This window comes from Manis javanica, chromosome 4 (assembly GCF_040802235.1).
Source record: "Manis javanica isolate MJ-LG chromosome 4, MJ_LKY, whole genome shotgun sequence".
NCBI lineage: Eukaryota > Metazoa > Chordata > Mammalia > Pholidota > Manidae > Manis > Manis javanica.
The window spans coordinates 96,130,142-96,152,783 of NC_133159.1; the positions used below are offsets into that span (position 1 = coordinate 96,130,142).

At 38.2% G+C, this 22,642-nt stretch overlaps 1 protein-coding gene across 6 annotated transcripts in view; it reads right to left on the bottom strand.

Moving 5' to 3' along the window:
• The window catches only part of MAGI3 (membrane associated guanylate kinase, WW and PDZ domain containing 3), a 307,496-nt gene extending 286,107 nt beyond the window's left edge, over positions 1-21,389 (bottom strand). For 3 of the 6 annotated variants that reach the window (XM_037005364.2, XM_073234405.1, XM_037005363.2), the window contains exon 1: positions 20,516-21,387. In XM_037005364.2, the coding sequence (XP_036861259.1) occupies positions 20,516-20,831 (316 nt within the window). In that variant the 5' untranslated portion in view covers positions 20,832-21,387. Of the gene's footprint in view, positions 1-20,515 lie in introns of all 6 variants that reach the window. The other 3 variants (XM_037005365.2, XM_037005366.2, XM_073234406.1) reach the window with 2 other exon arrangements.
• Between the last annotated feature and the right edge of the window lie 1,253 nt (positions 21,390-22,642).

The window sequence follows — 22,642 nt, forward strand, 5'->3', positions numbered from 1 at the left end:
AATTTCATTGACATAAGAGGGAATAATTGGAGGTGAAGCCAGAAGAGTAGGATGGGTCCACAGTTTTAAGACTTATGTGCTAAACAGCAGGTTTTAGTAGGCAACCACAGAATCATAATGGATTTTTTTTAACAGAAGAATGATGTAACAAAAGTGATGCTCAAGGAAATAATTCAGGCAATGGAGTATAGAATGTAATGGTGAAGGATAAAACAGAAAATAGAGGCAAAAGAAGATCACAGCCATGTATATAGTCTAAGCATAAAGTGAAAAGGATGTCAACAGCGGCAGGAAAGTTAGGAAACAAGGAGAAGCCATTCTTTCTCAGCTATTACTGGTCTTCACAAACCTTCCCAAATAATGAATCAGACAGTGTTAGGTGTCCCATCAGGTACCTGTGAGGGTGGTGATAAAATTCATCCATACAATATTTAAATAACTTCTGTTAATTTTAATCAATCTGGAAAGCAATGGTCCGGATAATCCAAAAAAAAACCACAAAATTCCTTGACATTTAAATGAATTTTTTAACATAAAGACTACTTGAATTGTAATTGCTTACTTTGCTTATTAGTGTTACAAAGTAAGCATTTAAGAAGAAAGCTACCAAAACATATCATGGACAATAAGATCTGGGCTTAAAAATTGCTGTCATTTCTGAAAAATGCAAAGACTTGCTTCAGATTTTCATTATTTGGTCTAGAAACCACACAAATATTGTGAAACTTATAATAATAATAATGATGATGTCATTTTGTTAAGAAAATGATATACCAAATCTCATGCAACAATTGGAATTGTTGCTATAAGTATGAAAGAAACTTGTCTTAATTATAGCATCTAGCAGTGTCATCACATAAGCAATGCTTATTTTAATCAGCTTTAGTAAAATATGTTAAGTTGGATTGAAATTAATTCATAGAACTGTTTTATTACCATTACTAAATGGTAAATATATCTATTTTTATTTTAATATAGATGTTAAATAGAACAGAAAATTCAACTTCACTCTTTAAAAATTAATTTCTGCTCAAGATTCAGAGAGGAAACCAAGAAATAAATCAATTACCTACAAAGAAGCTTCTACTTAACTCCCAACAAAATCCATAGCTCATTTAATTTACACTTTTCCAAGAATCAGTATAACTTAAAAACGTCACTTTCAGATACTTACTTGAGGTTTGAATAGATTATATGGGAAGTAATCAGATGCAGTAATTCATAAATGTACCAGGTTACACATGAAAACCAGCCTTTATTTACAAATTAGCCTCTGACAACAGATACAACAGAGAAGCCTAATTATACTAGCAGAAGTAGTTAATAAAAACGCTATGTTTAAACACGATAATTTAAAAACAAGGTATTTTGTGGATACTAAGATGGAAGTTGTGTGTGTGTCCAGGAACCACAGATGCCTTCTGCTTTCCACTTGATTAAAGTCAGGATGTCCAAACAGCTAATAGTGCCACTCAACAGAGGTGATTACATTTTTTAGAATATATTAGCATTTTATATTTGTCAATTTTGTGTTTTTAAACACTTTAGCAATTTATTGGCAGCTTATCCCAGCTTTGGTTTTGGTTTTTAATTTACTAATGACTCAACATTTAAGACAGATGCAGTTTTTAATAATGGAAATATCAACAGCCCTGGCTGTATGGCCAAGACTGCCTTTGCTTTTACAAGATCCATCTGGCTATCTAAAGGAGGGCAGAAACTAGAAAGTAAGGAGCTAAATACCAGATATCCAAATTAGAGAAGATATTTACATATAGAATTAATGAACTATATCTTGTGTTGAGCAAAGCAGTTACCAACAGCAAAATTTCAGCTGTAGAAGACAGAAAATAACCAATCACTAATAGGTATGAGGCATCCCTCCTGGGCCACTGAACCACCTAGGCAGGGCTAACAACCTGATATATCATGATTGTTTATCAACATAATAGTTACTGCTGTCAGAAGAAGGTTGGAGTTTCCTGTATAGTTAACAATTTTGCAAATAACCCAAAATAATGAATGACTTTAGGAAACAAAGGAGAAAGAATCTCTTTTTGGCTAAAAGGGCTGACATTTGTATAAAGAAAATAAAACTCCAAAGATGAGATAATATAGAATGAAGAAAAAGTATTAGTTTCAGAATCAGACAAAATATTACAGTTATCAAGATCCCCAAGAATGTTCATATTTTTTGACCAAGTAATCCAAGTAATGTCACAGCCCTATTTTTAAAATAGTAAAAGAAAAAGGAGAGTATTATGATTGATTCAGGATGGTAAGCAATTAATAGTAATTTTTTGTCCTGATTCTTTATAGTCTATGGAACATTTAAATACAGAATTGTGGCAGTGCTGGGATTTAACTTTGGGTCTAATAGCTAAAATTTAGGCTCTAGACCTCTTTGTAATATAAGCAGAGATTTGCCAAGCCCACAAAAGGATTGTCACTCAGAAAAGATGAAGCTGACTGACTTGTGTTTCAGTCCTTACAAGGAATCTCAAAATACAGGGCACTCCCTCAATTAATTTACTTTGAACAACAAAATACCATTACAAAGAGCAATCTGGTAAGATGACAGATTGGGAAAGGTAACCCCCAGGCAAGAGAATTGGAACTGCCTAAAGAAATGTTATGATAAAAGAGCAGGCCAGGAACCACAGATGCCTTCCTTATACTTTCCAGAGTCAGTTAAATTAGGCAGAATAAGCCTAAGGTGGCAATTTGAGGAAAAGTTCTTAAGCATTGCATGAAATTCTGTTATTTTGAGTCATATAGACAGTTAGGGGGAAAATATCCATGAGTAGCTTTAGCAGGTAATTCCTCACCTCAGTTAAGTATAACTTGGTATAGAATAGCTTAATCAGATAACTTTCCTAACACCCATCTTTTATATAATGGGAAAAAACCAAGAGGTGGGGAGTGCCAATCAGGGAGAAGGTGCTGAGCCTTGACACAGAAAAATCAAACCAAGAAGTAAAAACAAGGGTGGGATAGGATGAAAAACAGGGAGGGTTGGGGGAAGAGTTACCAAATGCTATAATTTCGCTTTACATTTTACTGATGTCCAGCCCGATGTCCACACCGATGTCTATCTCTCCCTAAAGCCAATGAGCTGTTATTTAAGTCTTATCCCAGGCATTCTACTTGATTTTGACCAAACTGGTACTGATTATGACCAGTCTAGCCAGGCTTCCTGTGTTATGGATAAAAATTTGAAGAGTATTTCAAAGGGATAAATCAGAGATTTCAAAGAAAAAATTCAAATACAATAATTTCATACTTTAAGTACACATTTTATGGGGTCTATATAAATGACAATGTCACTTCTCTCAAGTACAATAATTTCATACGTTAAGTACACATTTTATGGGGTCTATATAAATGACAATGTCACTTCTCTCTCACTTAAAACACACACACACACACCTTGTTTAATTCAACAGGATAAAGTCATCTTGCATTTGTGTTATGTTTTTAAAAAGAGGTTTCAAAAAGTCAAACACGCAATTCAAATAAGCTCAAATGCTCATGAGTTTTGGCTTTCCCTCTGGTTTTCCAATTCTTACTCACAAGGAACTAAATTCCACTCATTTCTCTTTTACCTTGTCAAATCTGGGAGAGGAAAGCGTACATTCACTCACCTTTCCACCAAGGTGAAGCTCTTCTTCAGTCAAAGGTATACAGTTGTCTCACAGTCTATAAAAATTTTTTATTGATTAATGTAAATTTGAACATTTTTCTCCATAGCCTGTTGGTTGGAGACTAAATTACTGGGCTAAAGGGCTATAAAATTAATAATGTATAATGCAAAGTACAGAACTATTTAAGTATCCTGGGCTTGCAAAGTATAGAAATAAAAATTATAATATATTAATCCTAGAAAAGTATCTGAAGGAAATAAGCTTAGGACTGGATTTTGAAGAAGTATGGCAAATACTATAGTTTGGCTATAAAGGAGTATCCAATTGGGTGTGGAGAAATGAGTTTGGAAACAAAAGACAGAGTTGTTGGAGGTTATTAAATGTAAGAACAGAGAGTAACCATTGCAAGGGAAGAACACTACTGGGTTAATTTCCTTAAAACCCAAACTATCAGAAGTCAAGAAATAGTGAAAATGTTTATTTTACAAGAAAGCATAAAAATAGCATCAATATAAGACAGTAAGTTTAACTTTTAAAGATGAACATCTCATGTTCCTGTAACCAACTTAAATTATTAACTTCCAAGTTTGATCCTGACTTACATGATGACCTACCTAGTTAATTCTATCAGATAGAAACTAAAATGGATATTTTTCACTCCTTAGAAAAAAAGGCCCTCACACAAAGCAAATGAAAAATCTGCAACCTATGTCCATATGCATTCAGTTTTACCACAGAAGCTGAAGTTTTCCTAGATTGAGAAAGCTTCTCTACCTTTTTAAACTACAGCTTTTATTACATTTTTAAATAAACATAGAGCAAAAGATGGAGAGAGATTTTAGAAAATTGAAACAAACATCAAAGGCTAAGTTCCTTGAAAGAAAAGGAAATGAATCATTCCCTTTTGTATCCTAGCCTGCCATGGAGCTTAGTGCATAGTAGGCATGCAAGGAATATTTGCTAATCAAGTGCAAAGGCCTTGCCAACAAGAGGATTAATGCTTGGAAGAATCCCAACCTACATTCCTGGATCAAATATCTGAAAATGTTCTCAATTCTACATCATATTGTATTTTCCAACAGGTCCTGAGTGTTAAGCTAACACTGTAATCCAATCAAATACAATAGTAAGTACTATATGTTTTGCATTTTGTCCTTGTAATTGGAGTCCAAGAGACTTTCAGCACATAAACTAGCTGGCAGCAAAACTTGTCTAATTTCCAAAATTCACTTTTATTCTTACTTATAAGTTAAAATAAAATCAAATTAGAATCCGAGACTGATAACCTACATGCTAACCCTAGATCCATCAAGCTACATGACCTTGATCATTTTTCTCTAAGCCTCAATTTTCTAATCTGTAAAATGAGAAAAATGGGCATTTAAAAGCCTTCCTTAGGGAACTGTTATCGATGACTGCAATTTACTTGAAATGCATAAAAAATAGGATAGGCTGATGGAGGAATGGATTAATAAAAAATAAAGCAAGTAGAGTAAAAAACAGAGGTACTTTTGTTCCCTCCAGTGAAAGATTCATAGGGCAACTTGAGGTAACTGGACAAGAAAGGTAACTGGCCCACAGTATGTGTGAACTACACTCTAGTACAACTGTTCTTTCAGGAATGATGGCTTTAACCAGTCAACTTATAAATAGCTCAGACAGGTTGTACCATTGCTAAAGAGAGGGGGCTCCACACAAGCGCAAAGAGAAATTGTGATCATATTTCTCTCATCTTGTCAGGCCGCAAGTTAGAAAATGACCACAGAAGAGCTGTGAGCTTTTAGTATCATTTTTATAGATGCTTCTTAAATCATCACAGGCACAGTGATGAAGCAGTCAGTATCTAAGGAGGTGAAAAGTGGCCCACAGCAGGTAATGAGAGAAATTATACCTATTTCTATGTAGTATTTTTAAAATAAAGATAAAATATTCTATATTGTTTATTTATAATAAGTTACTTCACACATTAAATGTGCTGATGAAATTCTCATCTGCATTATAACACTTTAACAGTGTATTAATAGGTCACAATTAGACAATTTTTAATTCTTTCATTTAGTAAGAAATTATCCTATTAGATCCACTTAAAATCACTATTTTTTTACAGATGTCTGCCAAAAAGATAAGGTTTGTTTACTAAATGCAGTCCAATTTAAACCTCTGAAACAAGGATATCAAACAGTAAAATATCTGCAGACCAGGCTCGTGGAATATTTTCAAGTCCAGAAATAGAAAAAACATATACACAACATGTTCTGGGACTAAAGAGTAGCTCCTGAATATATAAGCAAGGGCAAACCTAACAGAAAATAGAATAGAATCCTAGGCTTACACCCAACCCCCTGAGATTGGACAGTCCACCAGGGAGAAATGAAGGAACACTGCAATTGGCTTGGCAAGATCTATAAAAGGTCAGTTTTTTCTCTGGAAAGCAGAGGCATGGGAAAAGCAATCAGAGTAAAGAGAAAACAAAACTGGAGAGATGAGCAAAAAGAGTAGCTGATCAAAGACAGCTGAGAAGGTTAAGACTGTGAACTACAGATACAGACAGTCCAGATCTATAGTGTGCACCTTTGCAGTTCCTAAAGACAGGAGCAGGAACTTAACAAGAGAACAGAGGAAGACATTCCTATGCCCCAAGATTCTAGCTTTTGATGCTTAGGGCAGTTAAACAGTAACAAGCTACTCTCTGCGCAAGCAGCTACAACAGTCCTGAGCAATGCATATACATGAAAATACCACAGAATAAAATACACATACAATAGTTATCCCTTACCAGAGAGTTTAACCTTAACCTAATGTAAAATGTACTGGGGGAGGGGTGTAGACCACAAACTACACGCTACAAATGCCCCACTCTGGAAATTCTCACGTATCACACTTCTCCCTCCTTCCTTCACCTCCATCTCTATCCCACAATATCTGAACCCAAACTTTAACCATACCATCTCCCCTTCATGAGAGAAGGCACACAGGTATCAATAAATAAAATAAAATCCCAGTGTTCTACTGAGCTTGGTAACACCCAGAAACTCACAATTCACGTAATTCCAAGAACAAGGAATAAGATAGGGCTGAACTCTGAGAGACTGAGTTGTAGGATGATCCCAGAATGATTCTGGGCCTTGCAAAAAAGAGTTTGTGGCTCTACCTCCAGTGCTCTGCTATTAACGCTGCTTGGCCCTACATTGTGCATCAGTTTTTTCTGCTTACTCATAGTTTCTTCTACAGTTTTAGTTTGTACCTGACTTAGCATGGCCTTTCCAACCTTGAGTCTCCTTCTCACCCCCACAATTAGTGGTGTGTGTGGTGAATGCTAACACCTCCCACCATTGCCGTGACAACAGTACAGACAGAGCTAGGAAGGTAAGTGCAGTGCCAACTATTATACAGTATTTCCCCCATACAGACTTAGATGTAAAGAAACCCAAGAGCATAAATACTACTAAAATAAACAGGAAAGATGCAGTTGCCAGGAGTTGAGGGATGGCAGAAATGGGGAGAAGTTTGTAAAAAGATGCAAACTTTCAGTTATAAGATGAATAAGATCTGAGGGGCTAATGGATAACATAGTGACTACAGTGAAATATTATATTGCATAATTGAAATTTGCTAAGATAGTAGGAAAAAAGGTAAATATGGAGGTGATGAATGTCAATTAACTGTGGGAACCCTTTCCTAATGTACATGAATATCAAATCATGTTGTATACTTTAAGTATATTACAATATTGTCAATTATACCTCATAAGGCTGAATATAATAATGACTCACTTTGAATACTAAGTACCTTTGTTTTAATAGAATTTAATTATAATATTTTATATCAATTAGTTTTTAAATGGCTGTGTTGAACTTGAAAAATTCCTGAAAAGTTAACAATCAGTCTCACAGAAGAGTACAGCTAACTTCAGTGCATCACTGTAAGACCCTTCAGCTGAAGCTCCTACCTGTAGGAGATTCTTCCCTTTTTGTCTTTATCATATCCCCAGGAAAGACTCTTACCTACCCCCATTCATCTTTTTAAGCCACAGAAATCATAGGTTGCTGACCAGCCTATGAATTGTTTGCTTCAGTTGAGGGTCCTCCCAGCCCCAGATGACTGTGGTTTGCAGGGTATGTTGAGATAAAGTGATATAAACTGTAGATGTCTCAGGCAGCAGAGCCAGAAGGTAGGGCAGGCACAAACTAGTACAAAAGGTCACTACAGATGTTAAAATGCATAGGCTCATTAAGAAGTTCAACCATAGGCCACTTCAAAAGGGAAGCTCACAGAAATGACAATGAGTTATTAAGAAAGAACTAAACTGTATTTCAAACACTACATTTAAGAAGCTGAATAAGCGGGAAAGAGTCAGCTGGCACTCAGCATCCATCTCCTTTTGTATGCTTTCCTGAAATGCAAAGGTTGGAAAACTAAAAACTATGTTTTCCAGATTCCTTTACAGCTAGTACTGGGGAGGCAAATTTGATTCCACCATTAAGATGCAGAACACAACATAAGGAAGGCCGAAGTGAAGCACAGCTCCACCAGACCATAGCTTTTAGCTGCTTCCCAGCTAGCAAAGAAGGTCATGGACATGTCAGTCTCTAGCTTCAAGAGTGTTGGGGGACAAAAGGTAGAAGCAATAGTGCCAGTTTCATTATCCCAGCATCCAGACAGTCATCAAGATGTTGTCACAGCAGTGGTCAGCTGCTACCTTCCAGACTTCATGCAGCTATGAAGACACAGCAGCAGCCTTATGATCCCATGATCCCTGGGGTCCCTAGGATCACAGCTACAGTGGTGTTTTCAGTGGCAACCTGACTGCCACCTTCCTGACCATGGCAGAGGTAGCAGCTCTCATGACAAGTTGTTCCACGGTGTTCTGGAAGTCATTTTCAGAGGCCTGGCCTAGAGCCCAGCCCTCCAGCTCTGTCAAAGATTTCCTAAGCAACTAATTCCCTGCATTATTCCCTTCTTCCCACACTGAACTCTGACTGCAAAGGAGTATATGGTAGAAGGACTACAAGAGGATTTTTTTCATGTCTACACTCATGCTGTTCTTTCACAAACATACAAAGGGTCCACACAAGATCAGTCTCTCCAGAACTGTTGCCTCAATCTCCTTTCTTCAGTTCTGCTTCACACAGACACACACCCTCTCCTCTGCTGTGGCCAGCTCTCATGGCTGAGACCCAGAAGGAGCACAGTCCCGCCTTTCAGTCATGCAATTATCCCAACCATCATTACAGCCAGACAAGGGCAAGAATGCTGGGCCAAGAGCACCCTTGATGGCCCATCTACCACATCCCTGAGCAGTCCCTACCCCTAAGAAACTCATCTTCCCCAACTGCATCCCTTAGTCACTCAGAGAAAAGAATAAAAAGCATAGCTGGCTCTAATTTAGTCTGCAACATTATTGCCCCAGAGAGGGGCAAGGACAACAGCAGTCTGCCACCCAGCAGCACCCATTCAGAAGGATTATATGAAAAGCATTGTGAAAAATCTGTCTGATAGGAAAAATAATTGCTCTAAGCTAAAACAACTAACAAGAACAAATACTTGCATATTCAGCTGTTGTATCAGCTAACAATTTTCAGACTACTTAAATCTTAACATAAGCTACAGCATTATTTAAGGCTAAAAATGTCCTGAAAACCTGTGACATAATGATTTGAATTCTTTCTTGCACTCCAACTTGGAAGTTACTGCCTCCTCTGACAACACGCATGCATGCTGATGGCCTAACAAACTGAGTCTACCACACAATACTTAGCTCCAAAAGAATGCAGACTTCATAAAGAGACAGAGTATGTTTAACAAGCTATTTCTTTTTTTCACTTATTTCCTACAGAAATTCTTACACCAAAAACGAAAACAATAAAAAGAACCTGAGTCCTAGTCCCCACCCTACCAGCTTCATGCTAGGACTCCTGAGCCGAGTCACCTGCCACTGCTAAGCCTCAACTTAAGTATCTGTAGACTAAGGGTATTGGTAGGAAGGTATGGTTCCTTCCAGTTGAATGACTGACTTGAAGCCCAAATAGAAAACATAACAGTACAAACACTTGAAGAAAAAGAGGTGCCGATACTCCAACCTGTTTTAACCATCTTTTCAAAGGAACTACCTTACTGTGCAGTGCTTGAAGCCCAGGAGAGGAGAGAGTTACATGAATACAATGAGTTGTTCCATATAGTTTGGCTAAATGCTATTTGAGCAAAGTATACTTTGAAAAGAGTCTGTATACTCATAAAAACAAAATCCTAATCCAAAAATACATTCATTCACGATAACATTTCCTAGGCAATCTAGCCTCAAGATAAGTGTCCTGATAAACACCTTCCTGGTGGGTGAATTACATAGCAAGTGGACAGGAAACATGAGAACCAGACATTATTTCCAGGATCAAGTATACAGTTTCACAAGTTTATATATTTATGCTAGACTTTTCCATATAACTACTGAAAATATCTTAAACAAAGGTGGCAAGAATTAATGCTAACTTTCTGTTTGATTAGTAATACTTAGGAATAACTACTTTATCATGCAGTTTAGGTGTACAGATTAATCTACACTGCCACAAACTATGTTTAGAAACAAAACCAAGCAATGAGGCTTTTATTTTAAGTACTTGCTCAATGTTTTACCGCATTTAACACCCACTCAAATAGTTCAGTATTGTGGGGGTTTTCCTTTTAATAGAGAAAAAGTAAGTAGACAGATTTGTTTCAGACATTAGGGAAATAATATTCTATTTGGAAAGTGAAGAAGGACGATTGAAAACTGCTTCAGTCCAAAGTCCTCCTTGTGAGTTTGTGTGACATTGGGCATGTTAATCTTTGCAAACCCCAGTTTTCTCATGTGTAAAAGGGAAATGGTAATACCTGATGCAGGAAGAATAAAATATAGAAATTTATTTATAGAAATACATGTATGTCAACATACACATCCTTACAAACCAAATGATGTGGGTGTATCATGTCCTGACAAAATTGTACTCAGTAAATGGCAGCTAGTACTATCATGACACATCCCAAGTTAGAATATTCTGTTCAGACTTAGAGCAAGTTTGTCAACTTCGAGTTGCCACCAAAAAGAAGCTAATCTGTCATTTCACTCATCAGCATTACATTGTGAGATACCTCTAGTTGGTAAAATCTAACTCTATTCAAAGGAAATTAGATTTTTCATTAGCATGGACATTCCAACTTAAGTCAAATGCTGGTATCAATAAATAGTACCCTTAGATAAAATTAATGATATTTTGACAAAGTGCTCTTTTGACAAAAGCTACAGAGGTGGGTTATGATACAGTTCTGTGAGCAGAGTTTAGGAAGACTGTATTATTTTAACAGATTTCATGGCTTAATTAATCAATACATGGAATTAACATTGGAAAACTCTAGCCATAATAAGCTTCTACTAGTGATTTTCCAAATATGGTCTAAAGACTTCTCAAGAGGGACATAAACTAATTAAAATAGAAAGTTCCTGCTATGATTCTTATTGACAAATCAAACCCAATTCCATGGATATTTGTTTTTATGCACAGTAAATATATCTACCAATAAGCTACCAAAGTTTAACATTCACTAAAAGCGCTATTACCAGACAACACTTAGCAAAACTGTAAAACTTCTACTAGACATGTCACATATAAACTGAAGGTTAATATTAAAATAACTGCTTTTACAAGGACACTCAAAAATTACCCAGTGGTGGCTATAGGGGTTCCATGTGATATTCTCTCTACATATGTTTATGTTTGAACTTTTCCATTAAAAAGGAGTAAAAAATAGGTTGGGGAGTAGGACTGGGGAAGCGTCAAGGAACCTTTCTAGTAAATGAACTTCACTACTCTTTGAATATTTTACAGTAAAAATGTAAGTTTATGTATTCCTCAAAAAAATAAAATAATTGCTTTTAAGGCACCAAAGTTGAAGATATTAATACAGTAATTAGAATATAAAAATAGTGTGAAAAGTTATTCAGAGTACCCACCCCTCTCTTTTAAGGTTCTACCTCTATTTCACTGTTCTCCCAGTATTGGCAGGAAAAAACAATGATGGTCATATTTTATCCTACAATACCTGCCAAATAACTTTTTTAGGTGATTAAACAGAGAACACATTACACACTTAAGCAGTGTTTCAAAGTTAAGAGTCAGTGAAGTAGTTTCTTTATAATTCCTATGATATCATCATTAAAAAGTACTATTAGAGAACCCTTAGAAATAAATAATACAACAATGCAGTCTCAATTTATGTTTTAAAAGACTGTTATTTTAGCCAAGATATGGAAGCAACCTAAGTGTCCATCAGAAGATGAATGGATAAAGATATGGTACATATACACAATGGAATATTATTCAGCCATAAGAAGAAAACAAATACTACCACTTGCAACAACATGGATGGAGCTAGAGGGTATTATGCTCAGTGAAATAAGCCAGGCAGAGAAAGATAAGTGCCAAATGATTTTCCTCATTTGTGGAGTATAACAATGAAGCAAAACTGAAGGAACAAAACAGCAGCAGACTCACAGACTCCAAGAAGGGACTAGCGGTTATTACCAAAGGGGAGGGGTGGGGTGAGGGTGGGTGGGGAGGGAGGGAGAAGGGGATTGAGGGGCATTATGATTGGTACACATGGTGTGGGGGGAATCACAGGGAAGACAGTGTAGCACAGAGAAGACAAACAGTGACTATGTGGCATCTTACTACACTGATGGACAGTGACTTCAATGGGGTAATGGGGGGGACTTGATAATATGGGTGAATGTAGTAACCACAATGTTTTTCATATGAAACCTTCATAAGAGTGTGTACCAATGATACCTTAAAAAAATAAATAAATAAATAAATAAATAAAAATAAAAGACTATTGTTCTGAAAGCAAAATATCTGAGAAAATAATTCCTTTAGAATTTCATTTTCAAAGTGGTACAACTATGCTGTTTTAAAAATTGCATTAACTAATCGTTTCCTCAATGCCAAAAATAATTAAATGATCCTTCAAAATATTCTACCTAAGAACAAGCAAGCAGCATTCATCTGAGAATCTTATTTGACATGAAAAACACAGAAAATTGAAGAAAATCTACAAGCTGTACTTTTAAATTGTGCACATTAAGGTATCAACATCTCAATTTTTCAAAGAAATAGCATTTAGATAAAAGGCAGTTTTTAGATTAAAAACATCAAGAATGATAATATTTAAGTACAATATTTGAGTAAATTCAGTGCCTTGGTTTAGTCTACAGCCAATACCTGGTTTTTTGAAAATGATAGTTTTATGACAACTGTGCACTGTTGCTGGCTTCAAAGTGAGAGTAAATATTTTAAAAGAGGCCATTTCCTGGAATGCAGCCTCCCCAACATCCCGTTTTTTGAGGAACTACTCCTCCCTTACCTCCTGGGATTCTGGGACAGTTATTAATCACATTGTACTTTCCTTGCCCAGCTGCAAGAGCGACATGTCTCTAAGCCTGACCAGTCATGATATCCCACTGCCCTCCCTTCACAATTGGTCCAAGAGATGAGCGAGGTCAAAGCCCCTGCGTGAGATTTATTACTGGATTCAAGAAAAAAAAAATGAGAAACTTTGACAGCTCTCTATGATTTGGGGGTTCAGAGCCACTTTTCCTACTACACTGACAGCTGAAAAAGAATCCCACCCAGAAGAAAAGAGAGCCAAGAAATGATCCTGATGACTATCACCTGAAAACATGAATTTAACTATTACTGTCCTATGTGTGAGTTTCCATGTTTCCATGTATGTAAGCCAAAAACTTTCTTCTCAGTCTAAGTACCTTCTTAGAGTTTCTAGTACTTGCTACAGAATCCTTACAAATACAGAAACTGACATGTGATTTTTTTTTTCCCTTCCTGCTGAGATCTGAGCTAAGATACATGTTGCAAACTAGATAACCATATCCAAAGAGTAATATACCTGGAGGACTACTCCACTGAAGTGGATTTAAAGATATTTTACTCGAGGAAAAAACAAAGCCAATTTTGCTTACTCCTGTTAAAGTTCAGAAATAAAGCATGTATTAATAAATACTTCTTTTCCCTCCCTTTTGGAGTATTTTCATTTCTTAAGACTACTTCTTTTAAATGTCATCATGGATAGTAAAAACCCATTTTTAACACTCACATGTAATTCCCAAATAGAACAACAGTGAGACACAGGGTAGCCTCTCACAAACTTCCCTAAAGCAAGAAAAATAATTATGGTTAAAATTATCTGCAAAAAACCAGCAAAGAGCCTAAGATGCCAGAAAGTTTTAATTTGGTAGATAAGTTACTGTTCATATTGCATACCCTAGAAGAGAGGAACAGAGTCTCTGAACAGAATAGGTCCTCATTTTAATAAATTTAAGGCAAAACTTCTTCCCAATTCCCATTCCATAATATTTTTTAAAACCTTACACTCCACATAAATTATAACAAATGTTTAACCCCCTGTATTTCTTACTGAGTCTCTCAAACAGTACCTCTAGTATATCGGTTAATAAAACAAAGTATCTTGCTATCTATGAACATAGTTTGTCCTTCCCTCAAGTATTTAAAATATTTATATAAGTCACAAGTCAAATTATGGTTCTCAAAATGTCACCCATGCTCTCCTGACATGCTAGAACGACTTGAAATGTTTTGGTGGGGAGAGGGAAGAGGGGTAATTGCTCCAGGGAACCAGTGTGCAGCAGCCTCTATCAGGATAAATGGCTGGGGATGGGGGGAAATGGAGAGATAATGGTGCTGCCCTTTTCACTGGAAGTCTGTCAACTGTGACAAACAGAAGGCAGGGATAAGGTGAAAATATGTTTTCAAGTTCCCTTTTTCCTAGACTAGCTAATTATATTTTTCCATAAATTGGGTAGACTTTCAACGTAACCAAAAAAGCCCATTACATAAAGCACAGTACTACTGGTAATATTTCAGCTAAAATACTCATTACAAATTGAATAAAACTAAAGAGAGAAACAGCATAAAGCACATTACCAGCATTATTTCTTGAAGAAAATGCATTTCAAGTTCCAGTTAAAAAACAAAACAACTTGTAAGAGACAATTTTATCTTAGAACTACCTGCACATTTAAACAACTAATATGATTTTCCCTCTATTTTCCAATTATTATATAATGTGAGTTTTGTGCTCTTATACAAAACAAAGTTTCTCTCTATTGAAATAGACCTAAACTGTGGACATTTCTACACTGAACATTCTTGCCCCATGTTTTTCTCCTTCTTTGCTTCTTACCTCCTACTAATAGGATCTTAATTCCATTCAACCAAAACCTATCCATCTTTCAAAGACAGGTCAAGTTCAAAATTCTTCACAATTCCCTCCCTAACAGCAAAGTCATATGAAAGTCAACAGAAAATAAGGACAGATGGCAAGGACCCTAACAAACATAAAAGAACAAAAACTTTCTTTCACCACACAGAAGACATTTAACTTCTTCAACTTCACTATGCACACCCAGATGAGGATAATTTCTTAAAATTTAAAAATAGGTATTTTTTGTTAAGACAGATCTCTTTTTAACGCAAGCACTCTGTTTCATTTGGGGACCAACCAAAATACAGCCAATTGGTTCCAACATGGGTGTGATAGTGACATGTAGGACTCATTATAAAAAAAGGTACCAAACACAATGTTTAAAATACATTATAAAGTAAAACACAAATTGCCTTGTAAAATACATTGTAAATAAAATACAAATACAATGTATCTTAAGGGCAATTAAATTTATGGATTTTTCAAAAGAAAATTTTGTTTATATTTGATTTCCCTCTTTTCCTATGATGTGAGAACCCAAATCCTCTCTGAGATACAAGTCCATGACACTTTCTAGAACAGGGTGCTAGGTAGCCAATTAATTAGTCTAGCCTACACCAAAATTCATACTAGAACTTAACTAAGGAGTTTTACTTAGGTACTGGGAGAAAGTGAAATAGGTAAACCCTTGGCACAGGTATTCCTTACCAATGAGTCATTAAGTTCCCACTAAACTGTGAGCTTCCCGAAGACAGAGACCATTTCTGACTCATTTTTATATTTTATATTTTTACAACATCACCAGTGCTAGCTCACATGGTGGATACACCACTAACTGTCTGTTTAGGGTTACGTGCCAGTAAGAGAACTTTTATTTTTCTCTTTATAAAAGTAAAATAAGCACCTTTTTTTGGGAAAACAGTCTGAATATTTGTTTAAGTTGAAGAGCAACAATGGACTTGCCTCTCTTCCCGAACAAACAAGTTTCTCACAACACCAGCCTCCAAGCTACTAAAAAAGCTTGTATTTAGGAACAGTTTTAAGTTAAGAAGATTCATTCTCTACAAAAATGTAGTATTGCAAAGAGATTATTTCTCAAAATTTTAGAAGAGAAACAAAAATAATTAGTTGATTAAAGAAGACACAGTTCTAGTCTTCAAAACCAAAACATTTACAGTTTTTCAAATCACAACCAACCAAAAATTGACTTGGAAATTGGCAGACTTTGAAATTGGTACCTATGACTGAAACAGTTAGTAAAAAATGAAATTCTCTTAAAACACACTCCCAAAACATTTACAAAGCACTTAGGGGTGATACAGTAAATACATTTAAGGAAACTATTCACCTGAGAAAATAATGGACTGACTTCACAAGTCAGATACTTCGACAAATGTAGGAGATTTATTTTACCATAATTTACATAAATTAGCCATCAGGAGGGGGAGAAAAACCCAAAACACTGAAATTTGTCTCTTATAACAAGAGGTTTATATGGATTATGTCACAGGATCTAAGAGGAAAACAATTTTGCATTCTCCAGGAACAGTTACATACCATGAAAATCAATTTTAGCATTAAACTGAATAAAATAAAGATGACCTGAAAATTGAAAGAGCCAAGTTAAGGGTGTGTTTGTCCTGCCACTGTGGTATAATCCCGTTGTTCACATGAATTAAAGGTGTCAGTGAATAGAGTCCAGAACCTGAACCTTGAGTTAATATGACCAATTTTAGACCCAAAAATTGCTACCAAATTCTTAGAAAACAGGAAAGTATCAAATTTAAGGTTTATCATTGATGCTATTTTCCCTAACAAAGGGACTGCCTCACCAAATCACTAGTTCCTATTGTTTAAAAAAAGGCAACAAAAAATATTTTGTATTGCAATCCTAGTAAGCTAGAAATTAACTCTAATTTCTCTCACCCTTCTCTTCTTCAAATAGTACAACCATCTAAACAAAATTCACAAGTGTCAAATTACCCACTAAACAAAGATCCAAAAGTTAAAAGAAGAAAGGAGTAGTTATTCATTACTGGTATAACATAAACATCCTTACTTAAAAGTCATATTTCTTCACCAATGGGGAGTGTATTTCTAAGAATATGCTCCTTTTAACTGAATTCCCTTATAAATCAAATCACCTCAAAGTGTCAGTGGTGAAGACTTTTCCTACATTTAATTAACATTAAACAAGATCTGTTTCTAATTAGTTTTTGTTTAAAAAAGCTGTAACATTGTTCCTCATGATTTTCATCTCCAGATACAGTATCAGGCTTAATTAAGGTAGCTGAATGCACTGTGTGCATGACAAACAACACAGTAGAGGATGATTTCGTGTACTTACTGTATCAATACTTAATCTCTGGAATAAAATCCACATAATCTAAAAGCACTAAAATATGTACTTAAAGGTATATGACCTTTATTCCTTAAAAGGAATAAAGGAATAATCTATAAAATTCTGCACATTCAAAGTATGGGATATCTTAGAGCAAATTAACCACTATCCTTATTCAGAATAGAAACTGTAAAAAAAATATACTTAGAAGTAAAATCAAATAAACTAATCCTGGTCACAGAACTATCTCATGAAACAATTTCACCAGAGGTTAAAGTTCAACTGCCTTTACTACTGAAAAATACAAAGTCCAAATTCAAGTGAAATTTTTTCTATTTGCAGAAAAATAAATGACAAGGTTGTAATTACAAAACAGATGACTAGTTTGGCCAAGGAATAGGCAGAACTAGAGATTCTCCTAGAAGCAGGAAAGTACTGACTACTAAGTACCATGTTAATACCAAATAAGAATATGAATTCGATAAGAAATTCTCTAATTCTCTCAGTAAAAGCCTCAGATCACAACCCATATTTTGTAAAGTTACTTTCAAATTTCATTAAAGATTACAACAAAAGAAAGAAAAAAGTAAAGCCCCAAATCAGAACTGAAGACAGTCACTGTCAGAAACTTCATAAAGTCCTATGGGTGATAGTGCTGGCTTTGGCTGGGCTTGCCTTAGGATCTATTAGATGAAAAGAAAAGGCTAGAAAGAATCAAGCGCAGTAAGCCCACCCAGCTCACCCTTCCGCGATGGGCTTTTTCAGAAGTATGAGATCCTACTGACTAGTATCACATCTTACAGAAATGCTTAAATTTACTCTTGCATTGTGCTAGCTTCTAAGTGATATGTCATAAATAGTTTAATAGTTACTGATCAAGACAAGAGACAAAGGGCTAAGTACACTTTACAATACCTTATTAAACTGAAAAATCCATTTTCCTCTCACAAAGTTTAAATAAAAGAGCTTCCAATGAACAGGGCAAATTCCTTCTTAAATTCCCTTACTCTGTATTTTCATGAATCTTTGTCTCCTCTGGAGACAATACTTATGATATTTTTAATCACACCCAAAGTTCTACAAATAACCTCTTCAAAGTTCTTAATTTCTAATATTTAAAGTCTTGTGATTAACCTGCAAAACTCTAGCTATTTTATAACAAACATTGTTTGAGCAAAGCCATGTAATATAACACCTGACATGAGGCTATTAGGAAATTAAGAATACCATTTTTATAAAGAGATAAAAAAATTTTAATTACAGCTTCCTTAGGAACAAGAATATCAATCTCAAATGATATATCATGGTATTGAGGCAGAGTGTATCTTTAAAAAGCAGGTGTAGTATTCAGAACTTTTATTACTGATTATAAAAACCCATTAATAAAAATTATTCCCTTTATTTTGGCTAAATGTTAAAGTAGGACAGTATCTGAGGTTGTTAAGGGGACAAACTTTTATTACTATAAAACTGTCAACTACATTCTGGGGCATATAACACTTATTCAACACAGTTAATTTATATTACTGATTACACTCTAAACTTTGAATTATTTCCTTAAATTTAATATAAAGTTGAGAAAAATGTATAACATGCACACCAAACTAATATTAAAGATACAGCATCCCACTCTTCTAAAAAATCGCAATAACCTGCATATATCAACTTCCTCATCAATCTATCAAATTTTAAACTCTTATCTATGCCCCAACTAATCAAAACAAAACACAAAACAATGATGCAGATGTTCTCATTATTCCCTGACTGATGGGATTTGAAATAAATGGTACCTAGACCAGTCAGGTTTGCATATACAGCATTTTGCGTAATATTACAGATGGTGACTGACTGGCTTAATTACAGCCCCAAAAGCCTTTCCTCTTTCACATATGGCTCTAAAAGTTTAAGCTAAGAAAGAATTTCTGAATACACAAAACTATAAAGAGATGTTTAAAGTCTGCCAAAGTTTTTAAAATTAAAAACACTTTAAAAACCTCACACAAACCCGTAAGCTTAAAAATGAATATGATGGAATAGATCATATGAAGGAAATCTTAATTTAAAACTGCAGGGACATGTGAATTGGGTGTGTGTATACACCCACAACACACACATAAGTATATTGTACCACAAACCACCAGTTTCTATTAAACCCAAGGACTATCTGATATTTCCAAAGTGAGCTGCTGAGAAAGAAAAAAAAAATGTGAGAGAAGATAACACATTAAATTTTTCTCCAGAATTTTCCAGCATTTGGCGGTGATGTGATGGACTCATTTCTCTAGCCCAAGTCACAATTAACTCATTATTTGATGCACTGTATATTCAGTGGAGCACATTCAGCAAAACTATTTCGATGTCTAATATCATCGTGATAATCCTTTTTCCTACAAACATTTCAGAAAACAGAACCACATTTTACCAATGCCAAAACAACCAACGGATGCTGTCGATAACAAATACATAGGGGCCATTACATACTATCAGATTTCACTGTACGCAATCTGATCAATGCTGTGGAACATAAACGTAACGTGCTTTGCAGCAGATTTTACTAGCATGAAAGACACCGGGGCAACAGGAGCCCATTTTACCCACTACTTCAATAAAATTTTGTAAAATCAAAGATTTACCAAAGCTTTTACTCAGCGTGGCACCTAGTTCCTTCGAAACCCAGACTATTCGACAGCTCCCTGCCACATATCACGTATTGTTACACCATCGGTTACCCAGACACCTGAACCACCTGGACTGATAGAGTAGTAGGCTGTCAGCTCCGAGGTGCTGCTAGTGTGCAAGGAACACAGAAGCAGCTGAGCCCTCCTAGGTACACTAGGTGGTAACCTTGGCACTAAGTGCCTCAATAGTAAAGACCTTTTTCCCTATTAGACAACGCATAAGACTGTTGCCAAGAATGCTACAATCACAAGGGGCATTTTCCACAAAGGAGAACAGAAAAGGGCCGAATGTCTCTCTTGTCAAAAACTCTAGGGTGGGAGACAGAGCTACAAATCTAGGAAACCCAGCTTCTGCGCCCGATCTGTGACAGCTTGCAGAGCAGCCTTGCCAGCTGGAGCTCAGTTTTCCCAACGGCAAAATGGGAATCTCCACCGCCAGCCCTTCTCCTCTCCCGGGAGACCGGCACACCCAAGAAGTCTAAGATCACCCTGCACGCTAAGCTCTGAGGAGCGGCCGCCGCTCCCAGGAAGCCCACCCCGGATTTCCCCCCAATCCCCGAGACAGAAGGGCAGGGCCGACGTACCTGGCTTCACAGTCTTGAGACGGATGGGCTCTCGGAAGTGGCGGATGACAGCTAGGGTGTCCCGGTTGGTGAGCCCGCTGACAGGCGTCCCGTTCACCTCTAGCAGCACATCCCCGGGACTGGGCGCCTTGCCCGAGACGACGCAGCAGGTGCCCCCGCCGGGCTCCTCCCGGAGCCGCCCCAGGTACGGGAACTCGCCGCGTTCCGCGCCGCCCCGGATCTCGGCGCCCAAGTCGCCCGGGGACCCGGCCCAGGACACCGCGCACTCCTGCACCTTGCTGAACCAGTGCTTCTTCTTCTTCAGCGTCTTCGACATCCCGAATCCCGCTGCACCATGAGGGAGACCCCGCGCGGGCGGCGGGGTCGCCGCTCCGGGCCCCTCTCAGCCTGGGGACCCCGGGCGGCCCGCGCAGCCCGGCGAGAGCGCCTCGCCGCTCCGGCGTCCCCCACCACTGGCCACAGCCCGCCGGGGGCCGGGCCGCTCCAAGCTCCGAGACGCCCCTCGGACGCCCCTCCCGGCTGCGCTCCTCCCGGCTGGTCTGGCTCCGCGAGGGCCACCCTGGGTTAGGCTGAGGAAAGGAGAAGGGAATTGTTCTCCGGCGGCTCCAGAGGGGTTTCGGGCGGGGTCACAGCCGGCTGCGGGCCCCCGGGCGCAGCGCCGGAGCGGCGGGAAAGGCAGGAGCGGGGGGGCGGGGAGGTGAAGGGGGAAGAGCCGGAACGGGAGAAAATCCGTCGGCGGCGCGCAAAGGCGCGCGTAGACCCGTCGCAGGATCGACCGGGGCCGCTGCGGAGCTGGACCGCGGAGACCAACGCCTGCCCAAGCTGCCAGGAAACTGTCGCTTTCAAACCCGCCGCAACCTCCTCCACCTCCCTCTTCCCTTCCCCCCGCCCTCGCCCATCCCTCACCCAGAGCCCCGCCCCCTCCCGCCGAGCGGCGCCCGGCGCGCTGCCGTCACAGGCCAGGCGCTTGGGAACAAGCCCCGGCACTCGACTCGCTGGCCGGGGATTGGCCCCCGACGGGCAGGGGGCGGACCCTCGACGAGGATGAGAACCATCTATTGGCTGATCTGAGCGAAAGAGGCGGGCACTAGGATGACTGAAGTTTAAGACGGTGGAAAAAAGAAGTTTGTAGAGTGAGGGAGGGCCAGGGGAGTGGAACTGGCTCCAGGTCTTCGGGCCGAGAGAGGCCCTCCGTACGGTGGCTGGAGTCAAGAGAAAACTGAAATAAAGAGAGCGACCCAACCCCCGAAGTAGAGGCGTGGCCATGGAGCCGGGAGGAGTCGGGGCGGAGCCTGGGAACCAGAACGGGGCGCTGGGAGCCGGAACCAGCGGGTGTACTTTGGACGGGAGATGACCTGAGTCCAAAGCGCGAGGGGGCCGAGCCTCCAGGGGGGTGGCCTGTTACAGCCGATCACTTAACACTGAGTCGATGTTTCTTATTCGTTTATTCATTCAACAAATGTTACTGAATTTCCAGTAAGTCAGAGACTCTGGAGTCCGGTGGATGCAAGGTAAAAATAAGTCCTGCACACTGCTCTGTGACCTCGGGCAAATTAGACAGCCTCTCTGAGCCTTAGCGTTCTTGGCTGAAAAGTGGAGAAAATATATCTCTCCAAGTTGTTGGGAAGATTACAGGAGGTACATATAAAATATCTGCATAGTGCCTGACAGAGAGTGAATGCTTCTTACCACTTAGTAGCTGGTACTGCTAATGATAACTTTATGTCAAAATTTGTACTAGGCTCTGGGGTTCAAGGATGAAGAAAACAGAGACACTCTCAAGGAGTTTGGTCTAATGGGAGAGACTGACAAGTAAACAGACTGCCTGAGATGAGATTAGGTGGGATGGAGGCAGAAGGTAGGTTAGGAACTAGCCTAGGAGTCCTGTCATGCTACTTGCTGTTTGATCTTGACCAAATCTCACCTTCAAGTTTACTCATCTGTAAAGAAGGTGGAGGGAGGACTAACACTGAATATTAAGTACAGCTTAGGTCCCTTCCAGCCTAGTTTTCCAGAAACTCTTCTGGAGCTTTCTTTTCTCCCTAGCTTGACTCACACTCTCCCATCTTTGTCTTTTAAAAATCCTCTCCTTCCTCAGCCCAAATACCATGTCTTCCAGATAGGCAT